The sequence below is a fragment of the Pollachius pollachius genome, assembly GCF_949987615.1.
Source record: "Pollachius pollachius genome assembly, chromosome: 2".
Lineage (NCBI taxonomy): Eukaryota > Metazoa > Chordata > Actinopteri > Gadiformes > Gadidae > Pollachius > Pollachius pollachius.
In genome coordinates this window covers 47,737,569-47,752,487 of record NC_136935.1, presented here as the reverse complement: position 1 = coordinate 47,752,487, position 14,919 = coordinate 47,737,569, and the positions used below count along the sequence as shown (strand labels likewise).

Below are 14,919 nucleotides of genomic sequence, written 5' to 3'. Positions count from 1 at the left end.
GCCCACCCACCCTTACAAACACCCCACAACGACGGGCCAACGCTCTCCTTTTGGGGACTGATGGGGCCGTAAACATGAATGGTCAGTCCATGCAAACGATGACGCGATAACGAGCCAAAGAGAGTTTCTGTCGAGCACACATTCATTGCGAGATTCCCTCCCCGATTCTTTTCGCAGAGTAACGAGTCTTGACCCCTTGAATGAGGTGATCCCCCTCTGCTGCCTAGCGAGCACTCACCTGATGACTCCTCTCGTTAAATGACCTCATTATATCCGCGCTCGCATTGGAGTGGTTGTCGCTCCCTGTGGACGCATATGTCAATTCAGTGCCCCCCCCGTGCTACTATCAAAGGAGAAGGTCAACAACAGTTGCATGACCAAGGACTCTCTTTCATATGGTGACCTTTCTGCGCTTTACATGCGAGGTAATCCACGAGTGAGGGCTCCTTCGAATGTCACATGTCCTCCCAGCGAAAGACCCCCCCCCCCCCCCCCCCCCCCCCCCGCGGGTCGTGAAACGCTCATGAGGTCCCCATCACGGGGGCCTATTGATTCAGTTCACATGGGGGGGGGGGGTGGGCAACACAGACAGACAGACAGACAGACAGACAGACAGACAGACAGACAGACAGACAGACAGACAGACAGACAGACAGACAGACAGACAGACAGACAGACAGACAGACAGACAGACACTAAGCAATTCAGTCCGGCGATAATACACTCAACTAGACTGCTTCACTGTTATTCAGGGCCTCTCTACTGCTACAGTGTCTTTGTTTGTGTATTTTGTATTCAGTGCGGCGCAAGCTCAGCCTAAGAAAAGAAAGGGAGGTTAGAGGTGAGCATGTGTGCTACGAGAACCCATTTGGTGATGTTATTCTGTGTTTTTGTGACACGGCCCCCATTTCCAACCCAGGGACACACACGCACACCTGATGGAAGGCGTCGAGCTGGTACGTTCAATGTGGACGTTGACAAAGAGCTTGTGTTGCGAAACATTCAGCCGCTCACTCACACAACACCTCCAACACCCGGGGATGAAATAAAGCAGACCGGTTTGAGCAGCCGGATGGACCTTGATCGGAATCTCTCCCTGTAAAAAAGACTCTCTTTCAAAACCTCCCTTCAGAGAGAATGAAAGGTGTTGCAATTAGTAGATCCTGGAATAACCTGAATATAGCATCTACTCCCCAGCGATGATGTCGTTTTTGAAGCCATTTCATTCTGCTCATCTACTACTAATTCCGTGCTTTGTATTGTTGCGTATTACATAAACCATGAAAATGGTGTTAAACGTACTATACTTTAGTTAAGGGCATTTCGTTTTCATATTTCATGGTCTATTTTCGTGTTCTTTCTTCTATCAAGTTAGTCAGACGCCTAGCATCAGGGGCCCTTGTGGTAAGTAAAGCATTATCATCAGAAGGGTGAGGTTTAAAACCTTTTGATCCTTCTCAGACGGACCTAAAGTGAAAGCGACAACGCTAACATCTTTGTTACTCACGGGGGATAGCTATAATGTGTCATCAGGTCAACGATACCCACGCACGCCATCGGGCGGTCGGGGGAATCATCGGAATTGAACCCAGGAGGCCATGGAGGACCATTGGGTCAGTGGGGCAGGTCACACGCAGAGATTCAGCCGGTGGACTGAACACACACAGACTCTGGGCTGGCTGGTTCAGATGAATTAAAAAGCGACAATGCACGCAAAACGGCACGCTATACCTTCATGTTTGATCTAAAGGTCAACTTTAAAGGTCAACAATAATGGTCAACATCTCTAGACACACGCGAAACAGAACGTTGCAGTGTATCAGGGGTTAGGGGTTAGTTTGTAACCCCCTTACCCCTAACCCCTAAGCCTTTACCAGTCAGTGAATAAGATGGCTATGCATCATTCCACGAGAGAAGGTTTTTTCTTCGGTGATTTGAAGATTTCTCACGTGCAGCGCAGAAACTCGATTATGTAGATTTCATGAATATGTCTTAACTATATTTTTCTTTCCGATTGCTGTGTTGGCAGAGAGGCTGTACACTTGCCCGTTCCTCGCTGGGACCCCCCGCTGGGAACGCTGACACGGTCGCACGTTCACCGAGGGGGGTAAATGGAACCGTATGGCTTCTGACGTCTGTGGAGGAGGCTAATGCAACTGCACCCCCATGCGTTACCTGACTAATTTACTTTATCTGAGAGCGCATAAAAACACACACACACTCACATTCACACACACACACACACACACACACACACACACACACACACACACACACATACACACGCACATAGGTACCTGTATCTGCCTAAAATTAGACAATTAGTGGTGTGTGAGATAGGAAAGAAACACATTGAGCTGAAGCTTATCTCAGTGTGATCCGCAGTGCTTTTAACTGGGATTTAAATAGCCGCCTCCAAACACACATTCTGATGTCCATACAGTCCATTCATAGTTAAATCCAGATAAACACAAGCACATAGGGAGAAGGTAAGAAGAGGAAATAATTAGTGAATTTTCCGTTTGGGTTGGAACCAGTTCCCCCTTTTATTTCATTTATTGTTTAATTAGCTTCTAATTATAACCCGTTCCCTGCACCTTAATGGAGCACTCTCAAGACTGTGGTGGCTTTGGCATCCATGGGTGTTTGTGTTTGAAGACGTCATAGTCACCTTCAGCCCTCCTCTGTCAGCACATTAAGGTCTGTGGCCGTCGGCCCGGGGGTCGGTGGGTTATTTACACATTCAAGGAATTAATTACGATTCAATTATCGTCTTTTCTTTGATTTTCTTTGTTTTTTCTTTGTTTTTTTTACGACAGTATACATTGCTGTGTGGAGTTCAATTTGTGCTGGTCCCAGAAAAGCATAATTTTCTGCAGCGTGTACACTTGTGACACAGCTTCTAGGTTGGCATGTGCCGTTGACGAATCTGTGGAGCACACACTTTTTTTGAACCATGGGGTGAATTGTTCCTTCTTAGTTTCATCCACACAGAAACACACCTTACTTTTACGTCTCTTGATTGATGTCATGGAGCCCATCCGATTTAGCATCAGAGAAGCATGCATCACTTTCAGCACGTTCGTTCTTTCGTGGGGGCTCGTCGGAATTGATGGATGACGGCGTGCCCGTAGAGACATCCACAAGCACTTCCATTAAAATCTCATTAACACACACACTGGCCAGCGCGCGCCGCGGTAGCCTGCTTGTGGCCTGGCGCTGGCCCCCAACGCAGCTATCTGCTCCGACTGAGCTTCGAGGCCTTGAGGGAAGGGTCTTGGACGGAACCTCCAGCACTCCAGACACGGCGAGAGAGTGGAGATTATACGCTCCCAGCGCCAATCCTACTTGCCCCTGAACTCCTGACTTGCCGGGTAATATTCTTACCGGGGCACGGCAGCGATAACTTAGGGACCTGTGGGGAATATAATGATGGAGCTGTTCTTAAACTTGCCACATTGCTAATTTCAGACGCATGCATATTAGATATGGCCCGGCTTGGCAGAAAGAGGGACCTAGGAAACCGGGATGTCATTTTGGATGGTGGATGTATAAAATAATCCTCACAGAGGTTTTTTGCTCTTGGGCAGTGAGGGAGGGAGACGAGGTAAAATAGCAGGTCTGTAATACAATGCAACACCTGATATCTACTAAAGCACACACACTGAAGCACGCACGGACGCACACACACGGACGCACACGCAGACACACGCACATGGGCGAATAAACACACCCACACACAGAGACACAGACAGAGACAGACACACACCCACAGAAACAGACACACACACACATACACACTACCGTTTGTATGTTGGGTGTAGTTGTACAGCATCCTCATTGTCCTCAAGTCCTTGGCAAACCCACACACACACACTAACCCGCACATGCGCACACACACGCAATGATACTCCATCCGCATGCCTTCCTACCCGGCCCTACCTCTTCATTTGCGAGGCCCCTAGACACTGGCTGATGTCCCCCCGGGAATGCTGTAACTCCCTGCCAATTTCTGGCTGTCTGTCAGCGCGCGCATCGCCTCTGGGTGCCACAGCGTTGGTTCCATTCCCCTTCTCCGCACCAGCACTGCTGACCAGGCCTCCAGCCGCCAGCCGGCAGCCGGCAGCCGGCGCACCGCGCATAACACGCTGCTGGGTGCTGTGTGCTGCGTTTGCTTCTGCTTGTTTGGTGAAGCTGTCTAAGGTCTGATATTGTATTTGTAATAGAATGCAATAGGGGGGGGAAAAGTGTGTGTGTTTTTGCGCACGCACGCACGCACGCACACACACACACATGCACGCACGCACGCACGCACACGCACGCACGCACGCAAGCACGCACGCACGCACGCACACACACTTAACAAATATTTAATTCCTGTGGGTTATTCGAATATAATATAGTATAATAATAATAATAATAATATTGTATAAAATATAATCTATATTTTTGAACATATGTAAACCTATTTTTACGATTTGGTCACATAGATAAAAAAACAAACAAACACATTTTGATGTCTATAATTGTAACAAAAATGTCAGCTTTTGATTGTGTAAACCTGTACCGTTACCATTAAGCAGGACCATAGACAGCTCTTCTCTCTCTGCATCTCTCTCTCTCTCTCTCTCTCTCTCTCTCTCTCTCTCTCTCTCTCTCTCTCTCTCTCTCTCTCTCTGGCTGCTGCTCTCTGGCGCTCAGATTCTCTCCCATCTCCTACTGCCCCTCTTCCGGGCACACACTCGGCAGCTGGCTCCGATTCAGCTCCCCCCGCCCTCCCTCCCTCTCCGTGGTCGCTCCACTGACTGAAGACCGTCGGACGTAAATAGTGTGGCGGTGGACCACTTTGCCTAATAATCGGAGCGCTTTTCGAGGCGCAAGTATCTTCATCACCACTTGAAGACCGGAGTTGAGGTGTCGAATAAGCTTTGAGTTATCCCCCCAAAAAATCTCCACCAACGATGGGGACAGGGGGTGCAGACGTCCGCCCAGGGCTGCACTTGTCTTTCGGTGTCTGGGTGATGATAGCCGCTCATTGCCTCCACCACGCAAAGGCAGAAATAAGTTCCGCGTCTTGCCCGTTGCCGGTTCAACTTCACCGGGAGGAATTACCGCTCGACGCGCGCGGTGGAGGCGGCGTTGGCGGCGGCGGAGCGACTACGGGTCCGAGTCCTCTGCAGCAGATCCGACTGGAGCTCCTAACGCAGACCGCCGTGACCGATCGAATTACTGGATTAGACGAAGCGCGCAAACACGCTCGGTTTTCAACAGATGTCCCCCGGAGCCCCGAAGACGCAACTTTGGACTTTGGAGTTGGCGCGGAGGAGGACGCCGCCTTGCCGCGTCGCTCCCGCGCATCGGACCAAACTTTCCACGGTGATTTCAACGAGGATCCGCCGGAGAGACGCTCCTCGTCTACAGCGCTCCGGAGAGCAAGGAGGAGCGGCCCGGAGGTCCCCGACTACCGCAAGAGCAGCCTGGAAGCTGGGGATGGTTTGAGTGTGGATTCTTTCGAGGGAAGAGGAGGCAATTCTGGGCCAAAGTTGGACGGACAGAGGTCCGGGAGGCCAGAAGTCAAGTATAACCGAGACGAGGGCAGGGGCACCGGGCGGCAGGATGAGCCGAAGCTGGCCAGCAGCACTTACGCACTGACGGGGGACTCTGCGCACAACCACGCGGTGGTGTACTGGTCAGGGAAGAACAGCAGCGTGAGTTTCATTTCCTTATTTGTCTTTGTCTTTATTTTTATTTATTTTTGTGCATCTTGCAAGTGAATCAGTATTTGGAGCAGGGGACTAAACACTAAACACGAGGCGACTTGGATTCGTGTTTTACTCTAACAGGTGCCGCCCCAGAAATGTACACACAATGACATTGTTCCCCCTGAAGTGCCAGACTTGTGCTGCAGGCAATCATTTGATGCTGGATTGCAAACCTTTGCAAACAGATCGGTGTTCTGATGTACTTGACTTGTTCAGATTCAACAATGCAGATCGAAAACAAAATCGAAAGATCATTATCTGAGATAATTAAATACACATAAATGCAACGATATATTATTTTAAAACACAGGTGTCCATCCAGAACAGGATCACTTTTTCCTTCATCCCCTCTCACTTGTAAAATTCTGCGTTCCTCTTGCAAACAAGGGCCCCTCTAGCGTAAAGACAACGAAGCGAGGAGATCGATCCGAGCCATCCTCCCATAACCATGTGTGCTCGTCGGGGGGCAATGGGCCCTCCTTTGCGCTCTCAATGTGCCTTCATGTGTTGTCGTGGTTGCTGAAGGCTGTCTTGGTTCCGTTTGGAGAAGGCGGCTCATCATCTCTGTCCGTGCATCATCTGCACGGACTTGTTTTCTAATAATGAGTTATGTCTGGACCGCTCTGAAGGAAACGAGTGCATGCAAGTGTATTTGTTTGCGTGTGTGTGTACGTGTGTTCGTGCAAGTGTGCGCGCGCGCGTGCGCTGCAGCCCGTGCGTGCGTGTGCGCGCGCGTGCGCTGCAGCCCGTGCGTGCGTAGTCGCGTACGCGTGCTGGATGTGAAAAGGGGATGGAGTTCAAGACTATGCTGTTCGCATCTGGCGCTGTCTTTATCGTCAATAATTATCTTGGCATCTCAGGGCTCTAACAAGTATACCCTGCGTAAAAGTGTAAAAGCTGGGCTGCCCGAGCACACTTTGGCCCACACTGTTGTATTTTAATTTGTATTTCTTTATCCGAACTTTCCTTTATGTTGGGAGTCCATTAGTTGCCGGCTTGTCTTGGGTTTGAAACAAAGTTGTCGAGAAGATTAAGGGCCGATGTTAGCTAACCTGATAGAGTAGCGGTCTGCGTTAAAGAGTGTGTCCGGCTAACTGGGCCGTTGACAGATTGGTTAAACACTCTGTGTGAAGTCCCCGGCCCTGAACTCAGAGTCATCTGCTCCTTCCAGTCCGTTGGGCTTTATTCTGCTGCTGTCCTGCTAACTACCTTTTTATACCGCGGGCGGCCGAGGGGCCGGAATATATGCTGACGTAAGGTCCATGTGACAGAACACATACGCACACGCACACACAGTGACACAGTGACACACACACACACACGCACGCACGCACGCACGCACGCGCACACACACACAGTGGCACACACACACACACACACACACACAGTGGCACATGCACACACACAGTGACATGCACACACACAGTGAAACACACACACACACACAGTGACACACATAGTGACACACACAAAGTGACACACAGTGACACACAGTGACACACACACACACACACACACACACACACACACACACACACACACACACACACACACACACACACACACACACACACACACACACACATTAACAGTTCAATTTAACTAGGCTGCCAAAACTCAGATGCAGCTCCCTCATCCTTCAACGAGATCCAACCCTTGACATCTTTGCTTCAAAATGCTGATGGGGGGGGGGCGGACTCTGCAGCCTTTTGTTGTATGTGTGTGACTTGGCTGTCCACTGCCTTGACTATACCTACTGGTGGTTGGTCTGAACCCTGCTGCAGGCTTCCCAGCGTCGAATGCGCTCCGAGGCGCATTGGCATCACTAATGCACCCATACTGTCTCTCTGCACCTCGCTGGCTCACTGTCACCAAACCTCTCTCGCCCGCTCTCACTACCCCTCCCTCGCTCTCGCTCTGTCCCCTCTCCCTCTCTCTCAGCCTTTCTCTAGCTCTCTCTCACCGTCACTTGCTCTATCCATCTGTCAACATCTTTCTCACTCTCACTCTTGCTCCCTCTCTCTACCTCTCTCTCTCACTGTTCCTTGCTCTCTCCTTCTGTCGACATCTTTCTCACTCTCACTCTCTAAACCTCTCTCTCACTCTCTCTCTTACTCCCTCTCTCTACCTCTCTATTACTGTCCATCTCTCTCTATCCCTCTGTCAACATCTTTCTCTCTCTCAAACTCTCTTCCTCTATCCCTCTCTATCTCACTCACTCACTCACTCACTCACTCACTCACTCACTCACTCACTATATCTTTCTATCTCTACCTTTCTCTCTCTCTGTCAACAACTTCCTCCCTCTCTCAACCTCTCTCTCTCTCCCCCCCCCCCCCCCCCTCTCTCTTTCTCCCTCTCTCTCCCTCTCTACCTCTCTGGTCTGTGTGTGTCGGTGGGGCTGCATCAACCCACCTCATCCGCCCGCGTTGAGCGTTCACCTTCAACACCTCCACCTCAGAGCACGGCTGCCGCCCCGTGGCGCCCGGCCGTCCTGTAATATTAACGGGCCGAGTGTGGACCAAGCCCCGGCACTGCCGACGTGACAGGTCCTCTCCTTAAGTGCCCTGAGGCTCGCTCTCTCACACACTCGTTCAGCGCTCCTCAGGACGTCACAAGCGCTCCGCCGACGGCCACGACCTCCCAACGGCTGCCGGAAACAAACAAACAAAGGAACGCTGATATTTGAATGTTTATCATTTTCCGGCTACTTCCAGCCGAAAGACCTGCGTCGCCTCTACCGCGGGCGCGTCACCCCGAGTCGATGGGCTCTTCTGAAGCGGCCCGACCTACACCCATCAGCCCTCTTTATCAATAATGCGGGGAAGAGCTCAGGGCTTTAGCCAGCTTTCACGATCAATGCCCCCCCCCCCCCCCCCCCCTTGACGCGGTGGCTTTATTTATTAGTTTCTCCTTCATGTATGCGAGCGGAGGCTTTCTCTTTGTTGTTGTACATCTGTTGGCTGGTGGGATTTAAAGCGGGACATTAACATATGCCGCCGCGACCACAGCGGGGCCCTGGCGCGCTTTTATGTTGAAAGTGCGCCCACAGAGCAAGGTAAGCCATATCTGGCGCAGCACCCATTGAACTGGCAGGGTGCTTGGAAGTTGGAAGTCCCACTGGGGATTCGGGAGCAGAGGGGTCCCTCTGCCCGACGCTCGAAAGCCACGGAGGAGGCCATTAAAATTTAACACGCATAAATAAACAGGGTTCTAGTGGGGGACGCACACACATGGATGGGTGCGCATGCATACGCACACACATGCGCACACGCATGAACTCATGAACACGCACACACACAAACACACGGCCAAACACACAAACACAAACAAGCACACACCAACACACACATGTGCGCGCACAAATATACGCTCACCAAGCCCATATGCATACGCACACACACACACACACTGGTGCACACGCACACACACACACACACACACACACACACACACACACACACACACACACACACACACACACACACACACACACACACACACACACACACACACACACGCGCGCACCGGTGTGTAAACATGTTATCTAACACTTAACTAAACATGTATTCCTGCCCTATTTTCCTTCCTGAACATCCGTGTAGCATTTCATTAAATTCACGGGAACCCCCCGCGGCCCCTCCTTGGAGAACCTGGCAACCTGATTCCTACCACAGGCAGAGGACCTGTTACCTTCCCTTCCTCGTACCCCCCCTTCCCCCCCCCAACCTCAGCCTCTGTTTAACCCCCGGCCCGGTTCAGCTCTCCTCACCCCTCCAACCCGGGCTGTCCCGAGCGCTATGGAACGGAGGGGGTGGAGGAACTCGAGTGTACGATAAATAATGCAGCCCAGCCTCCTGGTTGGGGGGGTCCAGTCTCTCCTCGAGTTCTCCTCCTCCTTCGTCGTTCCCTCCGCCCGCACATTCACCCCTATTACATGTAATTATGGGGAAATAGTATTTTCCACCATGTACGTCATACAACTAACATTACATTTGATGGACAACCGAGAATATTGGGAACACAGAAGAACACAAGAGACTATAATTATAGATTTTGCATAATAGTTACAAAGTGGATTCTGTACATGGCTGATCACCTCTGTTATTCCATCATAGGTCAGAAGGAGTCCAAACTGCAGGCCTGTGCGATATAACTCCATCCAAAGACCTATAGGAGCCGCCGTAGCGTCCTAGCGTGTCGCCACCACTGCTGAACTAAACAGATCCCTGATCCCCACTGTGGCGTGAAACTGAAACCAGAAACCAATCAAACAGGCGACTCTGATGGCTCGACGCCCCAAGTGTAATGCTTTCATTATGTGTCCTGCGCTCGTCCAACGGCAACATGGGCGACCAATGAAATCCACTGACTTCAGAGACGCGAGTGCAATCACACGCTTGACCGCTGATCCCGTCCCTGACTGCAAGGGTAATGTGCGCGTTTGAGTGTTTATGGAGATGTTTGCATGTCTGAGTTCGCCTGCGTCTACGTGTGTGTGTGTGTGTGTGTGTGTAGGGGCGCGTGCGCGTGTGAATAGAACAAAAAAAGACAAGGCAATGCCATGCGGTGGGTGTACGCATATATTCAATTAATTACCCCTCCTACACCTGGTTGTCATATCTGATTTGGCTTCATCTCCCAGCCTATTAAACACTCCATTCCCCCTCAAAGGAGGCCGGCTACACACCGTGAATGCGAAAACCCACACAGTCTGCCAAGGCTCCAGCCTTACACGTCCCAGCCTTGTTGTTGTTGAAGCTCCGGCCGGCTGTCTGCACCACTGTTGCGTGCCGCTGCTGCTGATCCCAGAAGCCCGCACCCCGGCAGACCCAGCCCGACCTTCTGCGCGGCGTCGGAAGCCACGGGAAGTCAATTTCTCGTGGCATTTTCACAAACACAGGGATGTAGTGGGGGGAACGACGGAGGAGGAGGTGGGAGGGGAGGATGAGCGGATAACAATGCCAGACCAGCCTCGTTGGGGCTGCTTTGAATCCTTTTTCGGTTTCCTTTTTTGGTTTGTCAAGGCGGCCGCGCTTGCGTGTTGTTGAGGCTCTTCCCATGCGCTCAAGCGGTTCATGAGGCGTGACGCACGCACACACAAACACAAACGCACGCTTGACCCCGGGTGCACATGCTTACACTGATGCAAGTGTTGGTATGATGTACGACTCGCAAACAATGAAGGCACTTCAGGAGACATGGAGACCATTAATAACGTATGTGTCCACAGACGTGTGTGTGTGTGTCTGTGTGTGAGTGTGTGTTTGTGTGTGTGTGAGTGTGTGTGTGTGTGTGTGTGTGTTTGTGTGTGTATGTGTATGAGTGTGTGTTTGTGTATGTCTGTGTGTGTGAGTTTGTGTCAGAGGGGGTGTTTCTGTCCAGAGGGAAGGAAAGGGGGAAGGGGGGGGGGGGGGGGGTTGATGGGGATTGCCAGTGTCTTAGACTAATGTCTGCCTATCACACACTGAGACCCACAGTTAACACAATTAACGCGTTGTCTAATTAAAGTGATGTAGCGCCCCCAGGATGGGGAGGCTGCGTCTAGGCTGGCCGTGAATGGGAGCGCTGTGCTGCATTAACTTTACAATCAAGGTCCGCTTCCCTGATCCCCATCCAATGTTTAATGGGGGCGGGCGGCTTAAGCCCCCACCCACACTTACAAACCCCTTCCTTGAAGTGCTGTTCATTAATAGGCAGGGCGGTCGTTTGGTTGGGGTTCAATTGTTTGGGATTCCGTACGTTTGCTTTGCTAATTTCCCCCTTAGTACCGCTCTGGTGTCTTGGCGCTGTGTCTGTGTTCTCTGTCTGTGTGGGGCCGCTTTGCATCTCCTGCATGGGCACACACGACACTGCCTGTCCTTATGACCAGCTGGTAGAACGTGGCCTCGAAGTGTTCTTTATAGATAAGTCCTCGGAGGCCTGGATCTCGCCCTGTTTGGTCCCTGAGCCTCGAGTTTCCTGGCATTCCTTGGGAACGGCATAACCCTTTGTACTGCGCATGTAGATATTTCTACTTTACTGTTGACCCACACTAACAATGCTTGACAATGTACGTCTGACCTCATGAACGATGTCATGAGGTCTGTTTGGAGTTGTACTCGAAGGAGTTCACGGTGGGAGACCTTGTGCGATATAAGCGTGATTTTGAGCTGTTACGTATCTGTGGTGAATAATTCATTCTTGTGGCTCCCTTTAAAGGGACTTCAGTTCTCCCTGTGCATTGTGCATCGGAGCCGTCCTTTCAGCATGGAGCCTCCAGCCATTCTGGGAGGGGAAGAACACCATGTTGAGTTGCTGTCCCTGTCGTACAAGACAGCCGAGGCACTCACCCTGCAAGACAAGGCTGTGTATGTTGTCCCTGGGTCGCTCGAGGCCATGCTGAGAATGCATGTGGAGGTATGCATGGGGAAAGGTTGCGGTGCTTCGATCAGAGTGTACTCTTGGTCTAGATCGGTTGTGTCATTGATTGACTGAGAGGTAAGTTTTAGTTTAGTGCATACTTTCAATCATGCCGCGCGTGTGTGTGTGTGTGTGTGTGTGTGTGTGTGTGTGTGTGTGTGTGTGTGTGTGTGTGTGTGTGTGTGTGGTGCATTTCTTGTGCTCAAAAATAAAAGGCTATGCAGAAATATATCAGTTGACCACTTTTTGTCTTTCTCTCTCTCTCTCTCTCTCTCTTTCTCTCTTTCGCTTTCTCTCTCTCTTTCTCTCTTTCGCTTTCTCTCTCTCTCTCTCTTCCTCTCTTTCGCTTTCTCTCTCTCTCTCTCTCTTCCTCTCTTTCGCTTTCTCTCTCTCTGTCTCTCTCTCTTGCTCTCTTCAGAACTCTATCTCTCTCCTCCCTCTCTCCATCTTTCCATGACTCTGTCTCTCTCCCCTCCCTCTCTCTATCTCTCCATGTCTCTGTCTCTCTTCCCTCCCTCTCTCCATAACTCTCTGTCTCTCTCTCTATCACTCTCTCTATTACTCTGTGCCTCTATCTCTCTCTTATCCCTCTCCCCATCTTTCCGTGCCTCTGTCTCTTTCCCCTCCGTCTCTCCATCACTCTGTGTCTCTCTCTCTCTCCCCTTCCTCTCTCCATCCCTCTCTGTGTCTCTGTCTCTCTCTCCATCACTCTGTGTCTCTGTCTCTCTCCATCCCTCTGTCTCTCTGTCTCTCTCTCCTCTCTCTCCATCACTCTGTGTCTCTGTCTCTCTCTCCATCCCTCTGTCTCTCTCTCCTCTCTCTCCATCCCTCTGTCTCTCTGTCTCTCTCTCCTCTCTCTCCATCCCTCTCTGTGCCTCTGTCTCTCTCTCCATCACTCTGTCTCTCTGTCTCTCTCTTCTCTCTCTCCATCACTCTGTGCCTCTGTCTCTCTCCCCTCCCTCTCTCCATCACACTCTGTCTCTCTGTCTCTTTCTCCTCTCTCTCTCTCCATCACTCTGTGCCTCTGTCTCTCTCCCCTTCCTCTCTCCATCACTCTGTGTCTCTGTCTCTCTCCATCCCTCTGTCTCTCTGTCTCTCTCTCCTCTCTCTCCATCACTCTGTGCCTCTGTCTCTCTCCCCTTCCTCTCTCCATCCCTCTCTGTGTCTCTGTCTCTCTCTCCATCACTCTGTATCTCTGTCTCTCTCCAACCTTCTGTCTCTCTCTCTCTCTCCTCTCTCTCCATCACTCTGTGCCTCTGTCTCTCTCCCCTCCCTCTCTCTGTGCCGTCTTGCTGTGGTGATTATAATGTGTCTTTGGTACTTCTCCCACTCCCCCCCCCCGCATGTGCTTCGGGCGTTAGGCTTGTTGCGCTAAGTGTTGAGTAATGAACAGTAGCAGGTGTGCTAAGCAAACACACCTTGTCTGACACTGGTTTCTACGAGCTTGAGCGTGTGGTGGAACCCCCCCGCCCTCCCCTCCCTCCTCTGTTGGCAGTGTGTTCAGCCGAGCGGCTTGTCGAATATCACACCTACCTTGTGGGCTACCATGTGGTCTTTGTTACTTTGTGAGAGGAAGTGCCCTGAGGGGGTCCGTGACACCTTGATATTGTCCGGCCATTTTCTTATTTTTCAGTGTTCAGAGTTCTCATGCGGTCGGCTGCTTGTGCGAAGACATCCTCTGCCGCCGTAAAAGAACAGCACAAAGAGGTCTGAATGTGGCGTAATGATACAGCAGGGGCACCAGAGAGCCGCCCCAGTCTTGTCAGAGGGAGACTGATGGGGGGAGGGGGGCCTTTAGACTCCATGGGGCTTGGTTATGTGCACCTCTGTGGGGCCTGTACCTGCAGGGAAAAGGTGTGAAGGAAGGCAGAAGCAAATGGCTGACAGTTGACTCACCGCAAGGTGTCTTTTCGGTGTTGTTTTTCCTTTTGATGTGGATAGAATTAACCGTGCAGGCTGCCGCTTGCGACGGAGATACTTAAAGAAGCATCTGGTTGGAATTACACTATTTCTTGAACCTCCAAAAGTACATAGATATATACGACTGGAGTATATTCAGAGTAAGCCCAAGCCTTCAAATCTGTGTAAAACACACATATGCAAGTTTCATATTGAGTCAGCGAGTTCAAATAAATGCTAAGTCTTCCGTTATGCTGTATGCGCTTCACACCCAAGCTGTCCCGCTAATTCACATTGACATCCGTTCCTCTCGATGCTTTTGGTTCACTGTAGAATAAGGGAACAGCACGCGTCACTAGGTATCCAAATGAAGGAAGAGTGAAAGTGAAAGATCCTGATTGTCTCTAGTTACTTTCTGGTGTATGCAACTGGAAGTGATCCCGATTCCCCCCCCCATCTGAACAATGAGAGGGACGGCAGATTGTGGGGCGAGAGATGAAACTACGTCATTCAGACTAGTTAAAGCTGTCTGGAAGGATGATGGAGGATGCAATGAATGGAGAAACTGGATCGCACTTGTGACTTGAGACTCACGAGTCTTTGTGTGTGTGTGTGTGTGTGTGTGTGTGTGTGTTGTGTGTGTGTGTTGTGTGTGTGCGCGCTCGCGCGTGTGTATGTGCGCGTGCCACCACCCCAGAAAAAACATCGTTGTCCGGAATAAATCCATCCACTAGGGCTTATTACAGCAGACCAAACGTTGAATTTTGATCATTTTACTGATTTATGTCCCACAGAGCTGACACAGTAATCATTGCAGAGTCACAAGGGACGGTCACCTCACACTAACCATGTGTGT

At 50.9% G+C, this 14,919-nt stretch overlaps 1 protein-coding gene across 1 annotated transcript in view; it reads left to right on the top strand.

Annotated features, from left to right (window-relative positions):
• Positions 1–4,961: 4,961 nt before the first annotated feature.
• sorcs3a (sortilin related VPS10 domain containing receptor 3a) overlaps positions 4,962–14,919 on the top strand; it is a gene marked incomplete at both ends in the record, with an annotated part of 138,223 nt that continues 128,265 nt past the window's right edge. The window contains one exon of the mRNA XM_079730942.1: positions 4,962–5,708. Coding sequence (XP_079587068.1) covers positions 4,962–5,708 — 747 coding nt within the window. The remainder of the gene's footprint in view (positions 5,709–14,919) is intronic.